Source organism: Pogona vitticeps, chromosome 14 (assembly GCF_051106095.1).
Source record: "Pogona vitticeps strain Pit_001003342236 chromosome 14, PviZW2.1, whole genome shotgun sequence".
NCBI classification, from domain to species: Eukaryota; Metazoa; Chordata; class Lepidosauria; order Squamata; family Agamidae; genus Pogona; species Pogona vitticeps.
Genome location: NC_135796.1, coordinates 5,515,407 through 5,529,824, shown reverse-complemented (window position 1 = coordinate 5,529,824; position 14,418 = coordinate 5,515,407). Strand labels below are relative to the sequence as shown.

The window sequence follows — 14,418 nt, the reverse complement described above, 5'->3', positions numbered from 1 at the left end:
ATGCTGCAGGGTCCGCGCTGCCATCCTGTTGCTCTGGAGATCGTGCTTGCCGAGCCACTCTTCAACCTGGCAGAGAAGCTTGTTGTCCTGCCTCCTGCCAGGAGTGGCTCGGCAACCTTAACATTGCCTGGATAGACTATAAAAAGGCATTTGATTCATTGCCACACAGCTGGATTAACACCTGCTCAATCATCTTGTATACATGGATGTTTGGGATTAGTAAAAACATCCAGAAGTTCCTCAAGAAAAACATGGAAAAATAGAAAACCATCTTAATGGCCCATGGTGAAGAAATTGGGGAAGTTAACATCAAAAGAGAAACATTTCAGGAGGATTCGAGGATTCTTTGTTATCGCTGCTGGGGACCCAAGGTTGGGAAGTTGTAGTCCAAGAATATCTGGGGACCCAAGGTTGAGAAGTTGTAGTTCAAGGACATCTGGAGACCCAAGGTTGGGAAGTTGTATTTCAAGACCATCTGGGGACCCAAGGTTGAGAAGTTGTAGTCTAAGAACATCTGGGGATCCAAGGTTGTGAAGTTGTAGTCCAGGAACATCTGGGGTCTCAAGATTGGGTAGTTGTAGTCCAAGAACATCTGGGGACCCAAGGTTGAGAAGTTGTAGTTCAAGGACATCTGGAGACCCAAGGTTGGGAAGTTGTATTTCTAGACCATCTGGGGACCCAAGGTTGAGAAGTTGTAGTCTAAGAACATCTGGGGATCCAAGGTTGTGAAGTTGTAGTCCAGGAACATCTGGGGTCTCAAGATTGGGTAGTTGTAGTCCAAGAACATCTGGGGACCCAAGGTTGAGAAGTTGTAGTTCAAGGACATCTGGAGACCCAAGGTTGGGAAGTTGTATTTCAAGACCATCTGGGGACCCAAGGTTGAGAAGTTGTAGTCTAAGAACATCTGGGGATCCAAGGTTGTGAAGTTGTAGTCCAGGAACATCTGGGGTCTCAAGATTGGGTAGTTGTAGTCCAAGAACATCTGGGGACTCAAGTTTGAAAAGTTGTTCAAGAACATCTGGGGACCCAAGGTTGGGAAGTTGTTCAAAAACATCTGGGGACCCAAGGTTGGAACACTGTGGTTTCCATCTTCCCTCTTCTTCTCCATAGGGACCTTGCACCACGGGACATCTCTGGCACCTCAGACCCCTTTGTCCGTGTCCTTTGGAATGGGCAGGTCCTGGAAACAGCTGTAAGTACAACTGTGGTGCATGTTGTGTGTCAGGGAGGCACAGAGATGCTCCAAATGACCTGTCATGACCATGTCAGGAATGCGTCTCCTTAGAGAAGTCATTCCACTAGGGAAAGGAGTGAAACTGTAGTTCCCAGCTTCTACCACGTTTTCATTCTAGCTTGGGTGAGACCTAGAAGGTGGACAACTATGATCAAGCTTCTGTCCCTAGATTTCCAATTATTCACTTAAACTTAAACCCTTTAGCTGTATACTTTAAACCTCGCACACCAACCTTATGAGGTAGGACACCCAAATAGCAAAAATTCCAAATGTAGCCGTCGTGGCTAAGGCACTTTCTTTAGACGCTGTCACCCTCACCCAAATCAGACCCAAGAGCCAGAGGGCTCGAGCTCAAGTTCAACAGAGACATCAAAGTCAGGGAAGAGAGTTTGTTGGCCAGTCAAAGCTCTGAATTGGATAGGAACTCTTCGGAGCTGATGGAGAGGCAACTGCCACCTTTGGTGAGCAGAGATGCTCTGAGATTGGGGATCCCACCTGTAACTTTGCTGGTTTACCCCATGAGTTGTCTATTTTTTTCCAAATTATTTGGAGAGATTTAGCCGCTGGCCAGTACAGAAAAGCAAGAGGTGCGTAAACAAATTGAGTGGTAGGTTCTCTGCTTAGCCATGGCTGTGTCCTGAGAAGACCTTGAGGGGGGGGGGGATTCAAAACTGATAATGGAATTTAAGAGGGTGAGGAAAACCACACATAGGATTTACTCTTTAATGCTCTTTGTCATTGTAAGAGCTTCCATTCATCTTTCCTGCTCATCTTTCCCCCCTTTTTGTATTGTTTCTCACAGTTAAACAATCCTGTGTATCACATTTTCTGCAGAGGTGCTCCGCAACTGGCGAAAGGCATCTATTTGTCATATCATGTTTTTCCTAATGTATATAGCGTGCATTTTATGTGTCTTTATGTGCCTTGATTGGTCATTGGAAAGTAAACATAAATGTAGTTTGCATATCTCATTGCTGAAGCATGTACGTCTCAAAGGAAATCCATTGTGGGAGACAATGTGTTTTAACTCTTGGGACTAAACATTCCTCTTAACTCTTAGAGGCAAGCTGGGTTATCTGACCTTTGGGCCATCGAACCCAGTATTGTCAAGCTCAGCAGGGCACCAAGCAAGATTCTTTTGTAGCCTTACCTGATGACCTCTGAGTTCCCTGCTGGTCTCTCATCCAAGTACTAACCAGACCTGGCCCTACTTTGCTTCTGAAATCAGACAAGATCTGGCACATTTAGGACAGTGTGCCCTCACAGGGATTTAAAGATTTAAAGAGAAAGCTGCCTTATTACACCCCTGACACTTACACCTTCCTTAAAGGACAAAATTAGGGGAAATAACTATGTACCGTGTTAAGGTGGCATATGCATAGGTTGCAAGAAAGGTGGTGGGCCCTTAGCTCCATGTACTTATGCCGCTCAGGCATGGCAGGCTGTGCTTCCCTCCAGACTGACTGACTGCCTGCCCGGCCAGCGCGGCCCCGCGTCATTCAGTGCACCCGGCGTACAAGACGACCCCCCCCCCCACTTGGAGGCATGTTTTTTGGGCCCAAAAAGTCATCTTGTACGCCGGCAAATATGGTAGCTATGTACCGTGTTAGGGTAGCATATGTGTATGTTGCAACAAAGGTGGTGAGCCCTTAGCTCAATGCACTTATGCCTGCTTTCATCTCTACAGATTATCAAGAAGACCCGCTTCCCCCACTGGAATGAGCTGCTGGAGTTCGTCCTGGAGGAGGGGACTTCTGGTGAAACTCCTCTGGTAGTGGAAGTGTGGGACTGGGACATGGTGGGCAAGAATGACTTCCTAGGACGGGTGAGTGGCAAGGGGGTGGGGCACACACAAGGGTCCCCATTTGGGATCCTGAGGGATGAGAGGCAAGGGAAGCTGATTACTCCAGTTTCATGAGCAGCCATGAATCCACTACTGATTTCAGTCTGGAATTGATGGTCGCTGACCAAGGTGCTGAACCCATTTGGAGAATGGAAAGCTCCTGTAAAAGTCAGAGTTTCTCCTCCTTGGCTTAGAAATTGGTAGGGATTCTAATTTGGTCCCCTCCTCCCTATGAGAAAATGGTTCACTCCTGTATTGTGTCAGGCCTCTGCAGTAAACCATTGCTTTGTCCGATCCCCCACAGGTTGTGTTCTCTTTGGATGCCTTCCAGAAAGCCCCTCTCAAAGGCTGGTACCGCCTGCTGCCTTTTCCTAAGGAAGAGGAGGATGCTGGGTAAATATGAAGCTTCCTTTGAGTCTTTGAATGGCATCAGGGCCCAGTAAGGTTAGCCCCCCCCCACTCCAGGTGGCTCATGACCCAGGGTTCAATCCCAGGGAGTCGGCTCAAGGTTGACTCTGCCTTCTTTCCTTCGGAGGCTGGTAAAAGGCATACCCAGCTTGCACCTGCATATTTAACTTGTAAACCACCAAGAGAGTGCTTGAAGCACTATGGGGCGATATATCAGCAGTCTTTAACATCCAGCCCCCCTTCAACCAGCATGGCTATGGAGTGAGAATTCCAAATTCTGCTGGGGGGCTTTCCAGAGGCATTTGGTTGACCCCTTTGGGGATCAGGAAGGGGCTAGACAGACCTTCGCTGTGATGCCGCTGGAGGTTTCATCTTAATGTCTTCCCTGGGGGGCGGGAGGCTTGATTGATACTTCTTCTCCTGTTCATGCATTTCTTTGTAGCGTAACTCATGCAGGTCAAATGATGCACCCTGCATGCTTGCATCATGGCTGTGTCATGTGATCTGCCTGCAGGGGGAAGCTGGGGGCCCTGAGGCTCCGGGTTCGGCTGGCTGAGGAAAGGATCCTACCTTCCAGGTACTACCAGCCCCTCGTAGACCTGCTGGTGGAGTCAGTCGTCTGCCCTCCAGAGGTGGGTACTTGGCCAGAAGTGAAGAACCAATTAACCAAACTATGTTGGGTTTTTGTCTGTTTTTGTTGTGAGAGGGGTTGTGTGTTCAGAAAACAGCAATACGACCGGAAGGGTGCACAAAGAAGGGCAGATAGTTTCCAACAGAGAAAAATTCTAGGGATGGGTTCTAGTTAGACCAATAATGACCAAGGTTCTAGGTGATACATAAAGATAACCAAATGGGAGAAGAGGAGGGCCTAGTTTGTAAAAGTTAAAATGATAAATGCTTGTGAAATATAGGTAAAATTTAAAAACAAATTCAAATGTTAAGATAATTAGACCATTTTTGACTAGAAGCGGGCTACTTCAATAGCATTCTCTTGGTCATTGGCTCGGTCTTCTTTTGTTTCAGTGGCCAGCTGGGATGGGCAAAGCCAATCTAAGCCTTAGAATGTGCTGAGAACAGCTTGGGGTTCTGATTGTCTGTGTGCAGGCAGCACCAATTTGGAGATCTCAGGACCTTGGAGAGCTCCCCAAAAGAGCAAGAGGTGCTGTTCCACAATCCAAAGCCTGGAAGATCCACTTCCATGTAGGCCTGCAAATTTCAGAGTCACACAATCTCTGTTCTGTACTTTGCATAAAAAATCATGTCTATGCACCAACATTATTCACATCAGAACTTGGGAAAGTTACCTTTTTTTGAGCAACATAGGAAACCAAAAGCATCGCTAACTGAGGACTCTGGGAGCTGTAGCCTAGAAAAAGTAACTGCTCCAAGCTTTCACTCATACATGCATTCATCACCATATATTTGTACCCAGTTCTATTTCTGGTGGCTAGAGAAGGCAGCATTTAATAGCACACACGCAGGCATAGAAGCATGTTACGTGCAGATGTTCTGTTGTCCTGCAGGAGGAGAATGTCACACCCGTGGCCCTCCTGGAAGAAGTGTGCTCAGTGGAGAGTCGCCAAGATGTGGCCACCAGATTGGTCAAGATCTTCCTTGGGCAAGGCCTTGTTGTGCCCTTCTTGGACTACCTCAACCTCCGGGAGATTTCTAGAACGAGTAAGTGCTTTTAAAGATCATCCAGCCTGTAGCTGTGTTAGTCTGTTATAACAAAAGAGAAACCAGAAGTATTATAGCACTAAGACAGACTTGGCTAATTTTTATTTTTTGGTAAGCTTTTGTGTGTCCAAGCAATTTCTACAGACAAACAATGAACATTGGCAGAACAAGATTTCAGCCAGAGCATAATGGCTTCTGGGTGCGTGCTCATTGTTCATCTCATTGCTTGTGTGCCATGCACATGGCAAGATCATAAATGGAAGTCTTTAATCAGCCACAATGTGCTGCTTCTGCTGTTGACATCATTCTTGTGTAGGTATGGTTTCTCTTTTACTTCTGAAAAAATGTTCGGATAGCTCCTGCCTCGGTAGAGAACAGAACTCAGTTGTTTCCTTCTACTCAAGAGGCCAAAATCCTGTTGAGTGGGTTCTGCTTCTGCAGTGGAAATAATATTTTTGAGATGCCTTCCACCTCTTTCTATTTGCCCAGTTACTTCCTTGGTTTCCTGGGTGGGTGGTTCCGTCTCTGCCCTCCGATGATTCTTACATAATTTGGTGAATTCCAAATACTTCTAAATCCAAATGCACCTCCCAACGCAAAATCATAAATGGAAGTCTTTAGTCGGCAGCAATCTTTTGCCACTGCTGCTGCTATCAGTCCAAAAATGCAGGTGCATCCGCACAACAGAATTTCAGCCAAGGCATAATGGGACTTTTAGCTTTTCATGCTAAGCTCCCTCTGTGTGGATGTGAGGATCTTCAGAATTTGGGACAATAAGGTATGAACTACAATTCCCAGAATCATCCAGACCAGGAAGGCCAAGGAGATGTTTGAGGAAGTAGAATAAATGAAATATGCAGAGATTAGGGGGTGGGCACTATAAGTCCATAGGTCACCTGCACCGCTCTGAATACCACATACTGGTGATGGTTTGTTCCATCACTAAATCAAAAAATGAATGAAAGATACCGTATTTTTCAGTGTATAAGACTATACTTTTGTCTAAAATCTTTAGACTAAAAATTGAGGGTCGTCTTATACACGGAAGTACGCTGAGGAGAGAACAAAAACAAGTGGAGGGGAAAGCAGGGATCAAAGTGATCCTGCAGGGCTTTGATCCCTTTCCCCCTGCGCTTGCTAAGCCCCACTTAGATGTCTTAATTTCGGGTTAGAAAAGGGGGGGTCTTATACATGGGAGAGTTTTATACACAAAAAAATACGGTAAATCAGCTCATTACTGGGTCCCCTCTCTGAAGCCTACAGGAGGTACAGTTCTCCATTTTAAGATTATATTGGTTCCCGGCATCTTTTGGGGGATCTCAGGAAACTGTTATCATGGTACCTGAAATTGGAACCCAGAAGATGTGTGCATAAGAGAGAGCAAACTAGTAATGACCAAGGGAAGAAAGACAGTTTCACCTGAGGAGTGAGGGCTGAGGTGGCACGCATAGTGAGAAACGATGGAAAGAGTGGTTTGTGGGAGTGGGTGTCGTTGTCACATGTAGCGTTCCTCACTTACCCGTGCTAATTAAAACAGAAACAGCAAGTCTTTCTGTGTTCTTTCAGCGGATCCAAACACCCTCTTCCGCTCAAACTCCTTGGCCTCGAAATCTATGGAGCAGTTCATGAAGGTGAGTGAGGAAGAGAGAAGGGACTGGCAGTGCTGGGTGTGTGTGTGTGTGTGTGTGAAGGAACATCCTGGGGGGGGACACAAGAGGGGAGAAGAGCGGAATCTATAAGAAGCAGGACACACTGTGTTGTGGGCGAAGGTGCATGGAGTGTGTCATCAGGTGTGATTTATCACAGGAAAGTTGTCATTTCAGGTGGGTGCAGCAGCCCACCTCCTGCATGACACCAGAGTTACCCCTTGTGAAAAACAGCTGCTCATAAAAGCAGTAAAGATCTTTGCCCCTCTCTGTGAAAACACTTCGTCTGAAAAAGAAAAGGAGAATCTTTCATTCTTGTTTTGGCTGCTTGATAGCATGAAATTACAGTGGCGCCTCACTACACAGTTTTTTTTGCTAGACATTGGCTTTTTGCAATCGCTATAGTGATTCGCAAAACAGTGATTCCTATGGGGGAATTTCGCTGGACAATGTTTGGTCCCTGCTTCGCAAACCGATTTTCGCTAGACGACAATTTTGACAGCTCCCTCCGTGCTCGCAAAACATGTGTTTTCAGGACCTAAGCTTCGCAAGACAGCAATTTAAACAGCTGATTGGCGGTTCGCAAAGCGGCTTTCCTATGGCCGATCTTCACTAGACAATGACGATTCTTCCCTATTGGAACACATTAAACAGGTTTCAATGCATTCCAATGGGGAAATGCTTTTCACTAGACGATGATTTCGCTAAACAGCAATTTCAGTGGAACGGATTATCATTGTCTAGCGAGGCACCACTTTATCTTGTTAAGTAGGGGGGCCCTTTTGGGTTAGAGTCTCTCCAGAGCATAATCTTCATTGTTCTCACATTATCCTATTGGGTAGGGGATCCCTGCCTTCAGAACAAATTCTTCGTTGTTTTCACTTGATGCAACGGGATTCTACTGTAGCCTTTACCTGAGGAGACGCAGCCTCGGTGGGCATGAGGACCCCTCAGAAGATGCTGTGGGTTGTGGCTCCCCTTGAAAGAGCCACGACATGTTTTGTGAAAACATTTCCCTTGTGTACTTGATCAAAAACAAGTTTTGCCTTCAGCGGCATCTCCAAGAGGTCTCTTCTGCTTACTTCGGGTTTGTAAACTACTTTGTAAACCTCTTTACTTCGCAGAGTTTCAAACCCTGCAGGTTTTTCGACTCGATAAAATCCTCACTAAAAAAATAATCGCGGTGTTAGCACCTATTTTTTTGGAGGAGGACTGGGGAACACATGACTCTCAAGATGCGGGACAGCTAAGTGGTTGTTGAACTTTTCTGCCGTGCCCTGAGATGCTCATCAGTTGACACTGTTTCTTGGCATGGCCTGAAAAAGAGAAACAAAAACTGCTGAAATCCAGGAGGGCATTGTTTGTCTGTTCTTTTCCCATGAATCAGAGTAGAAACTCCAAAATTCCCTAGAGGAAGACAAGCCAGTTAAAGTCACCTAAAACCGATATAAATATGTTAGGGACAGAAAATGTTATTACCGGTTTTAATTAAATAATTAAATAAATTTATAAGTTTACATTGTAATTGCATTTGAAATCTATAGTCAAATTTAATTCTATTTTAATGATTGTGCTTTTACTGTATTTTGATCTTTGATTATTTTAAATTGTCCTGTAAGCCATCTGGGGTCTCAGTTATGAGAGAAAGGCAGCATATGAATAAAATTAATTAATTTTTGAAATTTTTAAGGCCTCAATAATCTTTTCAGGCTATATATATATTTAGCCTGTTTACCACTCAAGAGTGCTTATTAACAACTTATTGGATGGATGGATGGATGGATGGATGGATGGATGGATGGATGGATGGATGGATGGATGGATGGATGGATGGATGGATGGATGGATGGATGGATGGATGGATGGATGGATGGAGAGAGAGAGAGAGAGAGAGAGAGAGAGAGAAAGATGAAAAATTGGGTAAAATTAAATTCTCCTGGCTGTTTGTATACCACTCAAGAGCGCTTGTTAACAATGGGGCAGTAAAAAAATTATAAACATATAATAAATATAATTCTCTCCTGTTCATAGCAGCGAAACTATGTACAGCTGTTCATAGCATGAAAAAGAGCTTATTGTTTCTGGTGGCTATATAGATGATAATGACGAGGAATCCATGAGAAAAAAGAATTCGCAGCCCTAATTTATGACATGATTGGATGGGTACAAAGGGATTCAAACCTAGATTTTTCATAGTTAAAGACTCAAAGCCCTGGACATAGAAGGACAAATCTTTTGATTACATTTTCTCCTATACTGTTTTTTTTAATCTTATTTTTTTCTGTCCAGAATATGAAAAAGTTTTATAAATTGTTGTTTTTCAAAATCAAAAACCATTCTGAAATGAAATTCTCACCCATCTCAACATACCTTTGAAAATGTTAGCACAAGGAGATTTTGAGGCTAGCCGTTCACCTCTTCCATATTAATTCTAATAAGGTGAATGCAAGCGATGCACTTATTGACCAGATTCCAAGCAAGAAGTGACAATCATCAATTGGTTACTTTAAAATGTTTTATATAAAATACTAAAAATATAGGCCAGAATCCTATATGTTATTTAAACCAGTGGAAGTGCAGTGGCATAAATCAGAGTAGCAAACTATCGTTAGTTAATGAATCACCATTTGTATCCCTTATAAGAGGTGGGCACGAACTGCTATTTGCTCTTAATAAATAGTAACATATTATATTATCTTTATATCTCTCTCTATATATATTTATATATAAATCTGAGTTTATTGTGTTTAGGTCTTTACTTATGATTGAAGTTTACATTTCATGCTGAAATATCTCACGTTTGACATACTTTATATTTTTAATTAGTAATTGTAAAAACATTTCAAATACTTTATATAAAATATTTTGGCCTGAATCCAACGAACAGGCCTGTCTACAGAAGGCTTATTGAATCATTGGTGTTGACTCACCACCGATCAGCAAATTATTCAATTGGCTTACTCAGGATGAAACCAGAAACTGAGTTTAGGGCTCTTCCCTGATGTCGTGCTGACAGTCAGCCTTTCTTGCTATATTAAGTTTTCTGTACATGTGTTTTCATACCCCTCTTTCAGTGAGTGTACCTCTTTCCTCCCACATCATCTTGTCTTTTCTGGGCTCTCCTCCAGGTGGTGGGAATGCCCTACCTGCATGAAGTATTGAAGTCCATCATTAACCGGATCTTTGAGGAGAAGAAGTACGTGGAGCTGGATCCGTGCAAGATTGAACCCAGCCGGACCAGGTGAGGGAAGAAAGGAGGAGCATTGTTTCTGGAATTGAGGGCTGATAATGTGCTTGGCTTAAGCCTTTATCCCTCCCAAGGGCCTTATTGAATGCGGGGAGAGAGAAACGATGGAGGTACAGCAGGATTCAGGTCTCAGAGAGGGGAAAAGAGATGACAGTGCCACAAAGCTAGCAGGGGGACCTCGGACCAACCTTATTTCCCCCCCCCCCCCCAAGCCTGATTTATCTCAGAGAGATCTTGCCAGAATCAAAAAGGGTGGATTCCCTGAGTGCATTGGAAGATAAATGGGATACGAAAAATATAATTAACAAATGATATTCCATGGCTTGTAAAGAACCTTGGAAGCCAATTTTAATCCCTGGCTTAGAATCATAAAACCGTCGGATGAAGGAGTTGGAAAGGGGCCTGTAAGCCCATCTAGTCCAACTCAATGCAGGCATCCAAATCAAAGCAGATCTGGCAGATGGTGGTTCAGATTTTCTCTTGAATGCCTCCAGCCCTGAGGCACTCACCACTCATGAGGTAAATGTTTCCATTGTCATACTACTCTAACAGTGAATATGTTTTTTCCTGATATTCTGCCTAAACTGGGCTTCCTGTAGCTTGAGCCTATTGTTACGTATCCTGCACTCTGGGATGACCAAGAACAAATCCTGCCCTTTCTCTGGAGGACTGCTTTTCAAATATTTGAAAGAGTTTGAAAAGCGCTATCCTATTTCCCCTCTGTCTTCTTTTCTCAAACCTAAACATGCCCTGCTCTTTCAGTCTTTCCTCACAGGGCGTAGCTTCCAGTCCCGTAATAATCCTGGAGGCATATAAAGATCCTGTCATTTCCCCCTCTTGAATTACATGCATCACATCCTAATTCTTAGTGAGGTATTCTGGGTAAAGATAGTAGATGATGATCTTTTTGTTAAAAAAAAGGAAGAGGGCAAAAAAAACCAACCCTGTGACTCATGACACCTTTGCTATTAAATCCCTGTGACACCCCCCCTTTCCCCCAGTCATCTCCTACATTCTAGTCTGTCACTGTATCCACTACACCACATTGCTATACTTGATGGTAAGAAGTGCAAGTTGGTAAAAAATTACATTCCCCCCCCCGCGTTGTTTTGGATCTACCTACTGTTTCCTTGAGCCCTTCACCCCGCGCACTGCGGAAATTCATAATTTAGAAGATGGAATTCAGCCCCCGATTTTTGCAACCTGTTCTGCGAGACGTTGTTCCACAGGGTGGTTCTCTGAGTTGGGTGAGAAAAGGAGGAATTGAGGGATTCCCCAGAGAGAGCAGAAATATCACCAAAGATGTATGTGTGCGTTGTGAGTCATCTCAGTCTTCTTAAGGAGAAAAGTGGGGTTAAAATGTTTTAAACAAAACAAACAAATCTGTCTGGAGCAAAGTGGAGAGGAGGTTTTTCCTCCTTGAAAACGGGCGGGTGAAATGAGAAATGCTGGAAACAGTGGCACATAGGCTTCAGGGTCATTTGCAGGTAGACTTCTGATTCCTCGGTGCTAATTCATTGAAACAGAAATACCAACACACGCCTGGTGGAATGATTTAGGGATCTGAAAATAATTTGGCTACAAATGTCCGAGGAATAAGTCCACTCCCACCTTCCCAGGATGTGCAATTGGTTTCTTAGAAACAAAAATGAATCTTTTCAATATTGTCCAATCCGATGTCATCGTCTCCTGGAGTGAGTTTGTTGGAACCTGTTTTTCAAGCGAAAACTCTCAGCCACTTCAGCGAGCCTGTTTGCAAGAGTGCTCTTCTTTACCATCGACTGACACTTTCAAACTCCCAGTCTGGAAGTTTAGAAAGGTCTATGAGTGGAACAAGCACGAAGGGCTGAAGGAAATGAGGTCATGTTTTGAAACCGATGGTTGGTGTCAGAGAGACTGCAGAGGCCTTCAAGTTGCAAAGCTACAAAAGCAGCAGAACATCTCCTTACCATCACTGGAGAGGTAGCCATTTGCTTTTCTTTGCACTGGATATAAAACAGCCAAGGAACTGCACTAACCAGAAAGGCTTTCAGAGTTGTGGGGATCACACAGAATGAGCAGACCCAAATTGTACAGTTCTTCAGAACCGCAGGAGGAAGACAAGACGGGAGAAGCTGATTTTTCATATACACCGAATTCTGCCTTGCTTTGGACTCTGGGCCTCAAAGCTATGGAGATCCTGTGGAGGGTTTACCCTTTGCTAATCTTGCACCAGAGCTGCACCACCCTCAGGCCGTTGCAACTCCAGAAACTCACACCGCCTTTGGAAAAGGACAGCTTGCCGAATAAGCTGATAGTAACGCGAATTCGTGCGTCAAAGGCAAAAACAAACGAAGACAGCTGCTCTTGTCAGAGGAAGGCAATTAAAGATGACAGTCTTACAATTCAAGGTTGACTGTTTCTCATATTGAAGAATGTTGGACATCTCAAACCCCACTCGTCTGAGTGTAATAAGCTATAAATTATACTCCCAGGATCGTGCAATAAAGCTGGATCAAGTTCAGGTACAGCGAACGAATTGTTTGAGGCAGGCAGCAGAAGTATAAGGAAATGCTAGTGGATGAAGATGGGCACCATCGGTGGTTCGTTCCTGTGACGGACAGGTCAGGAACCACTCCTGTCCATCACAATGGAACCCTGATTCAGGAGCCAATGGCTGTACAGAAGAGGTGGGACGAAGGAAATAAGAAGAATGGAAGACAGTTTATTTATTTATTTATTTATTTATTTATTTATTTATTTATTTATTTATTTATTTATTTATTTATTTATTTATTGGACTGATATACCGCCCCATAGCACTACAAGCATTCTCCGGGTGGTTTACAATTTAATTATACAGGCTACACATTGCCCCCCCCCAGCAAGCTGGGTACTCATTTTACCGACCTCGGAAGGATGGAAGGCTGAGTCAACCTTGAGCCGGCTACCTGGGATTTGAACCCCAGGTCATGAGCACAGTTTTAGCTGCAGTTAAAGAGCATGACCACTCCTGTTCATCACAGTTCCTTTTATCATTCAAACTTTACCACCCTGCCTATTCTGGTGGGCGCCCACTCAGAAGCAGCACCTGGAGGAAGTGGGCAGGGAAGCCAAGACAAACCAGCACAAACCGACGAACCGGCAGTTCATGCCCATATCTGGTAGTGAAAAAAAAAATAGAGAGCTCTGTCAAACAGTGATTAAGGTAATTAAGGAGAGCGACAGATATCAAAGAGGTTTTGAGACATCAAGCATGCAAAAAGTAAACATTATAAGAAAATGGAGTTTGAGAAACCTTTTAAACTAGCTAATAAAAAGCCCAAACAGAAAACGAAACAGAAGTTACAGAAGAGGGATAAAAAGGTGACAGAAAATTACAATGTCAAATCTCCGTCTGAATATATAGAAAGACCTGTGTCGCTGTTAGATTGTGGTCTGTCCCCATCACTTAGACAAATAAGACCCACGGTCACTTCTGCGGTTGAGGTCAGAGACCGGCAGGAGGAAGATGGCACAAAGTAGCAAGTGGAAGCCACTTCTTATTCCCTGAAAGGTAGTATTTTCTTGCTGTCATAAACAAAAGGGATATCTAATGCAGAATGAGCAGGAATGCTACCTCTTGGGCATTTCAGACATGAAGCTCCATGGTCTTTTCACTGTGACTGATCTACTTAATTTGGAAGATTTATGAGCTGGTGGAGGGGGGGAGCATATCAAATGGCATTGGATTGAGGATACTGCAACTTGGATCTTCATGTGATAACCTAAACGGACTACAACTGCAAAATAAATTGCAGATCAAGCCGTCGTGAGGCCCAATTGCTCTGATTCAGCTTGCTAGTGTAGTCGCACCCTGAAATGGAACACAAGATTTGACTATTTCAGCATCTATTTCAGCCCTATCTTGATGTTGGGGCGCTCACCACTTTGGTGCATGCGCTCGTAATCTCAAGATTAGACCACTGCAATGCGCTCTACGTGGGGCTGCCTTTGAGGCTGCTGCGGAAACTTCAGGTTGTGCAGAATACGGCGGCCAGACTTCTTAGTGGGGTGAAAACATTCCAACACATTTCACCCACTCTGGCCGCATTGCACTGGCTGCCCATCCAATTCCACATCGACTTCAAAGTGTTGATGCTCACGTATGAAGCCCTAAACAGTTTAGGGCCTCGATACTTGGCGGAACGCCTTATACCACCAAGATCTACCCGTGTCACTCGCGCGAGCCAGGAGGTGAGGCTGAGGAGCCTAACGGCGAGGGAGGCCCGGAAGGAAAAGACAAGAAATCGGGCCTTCTCGGCAGTGGCTCCTCACCTCTGGAACAACTTACCCCCTGATATTCGCGCGGCCCCCTCGCTGGGTATTTTCAGAAAGCAACTAA

The 14,418-nt window shown here is 44.3% G+C and overlaps 1 protein-coding gene across 3 annotated transcripts in view; it reads left to right on the top strand.

Moving 5' to 3' along the window:
* The window catches only part of RASAL1 (RAS protein activator like 1), a 73,842-nt gene that overhangs the window by 25,963 nt on the left and 33,461 nt on the right, over window positions 1-14,418 (top strand). For all 3 annotated transcript variants that reach the window (XM_072983123.2, XM_020807097.3, XM_072983124.2), the window contains exons 6-12: window positions 1,111-1,192; window positions 2,922-3,059; window positions 3,382-3,470; window positions 4,000-4,117; window positions 5,009-5,162; window positions 6,729-6,793; window positions 9,937-10,049. In XM_072983123.2, coding sequence (XP_072839224.2) covers window positions 1,111-1,192; window positions 2,922-3,059; window positions 3,382-3,470; window positions 4,000-4,117; window positions 5,009-5,162; window positions 6,729-6,793; window positions 9,937-10,049 — 759 coding nt within the window. The remainder of the gene's footprint in view (window positions 1-1,110; window positions 1,193-2,921; window positions 3,060-3,381; window positions 3,471-3,999; window positions 4,118-5,008; window positions 5,163-6,728; window positions 6,794-9,936; window positions 10,050-14,418) is intronic.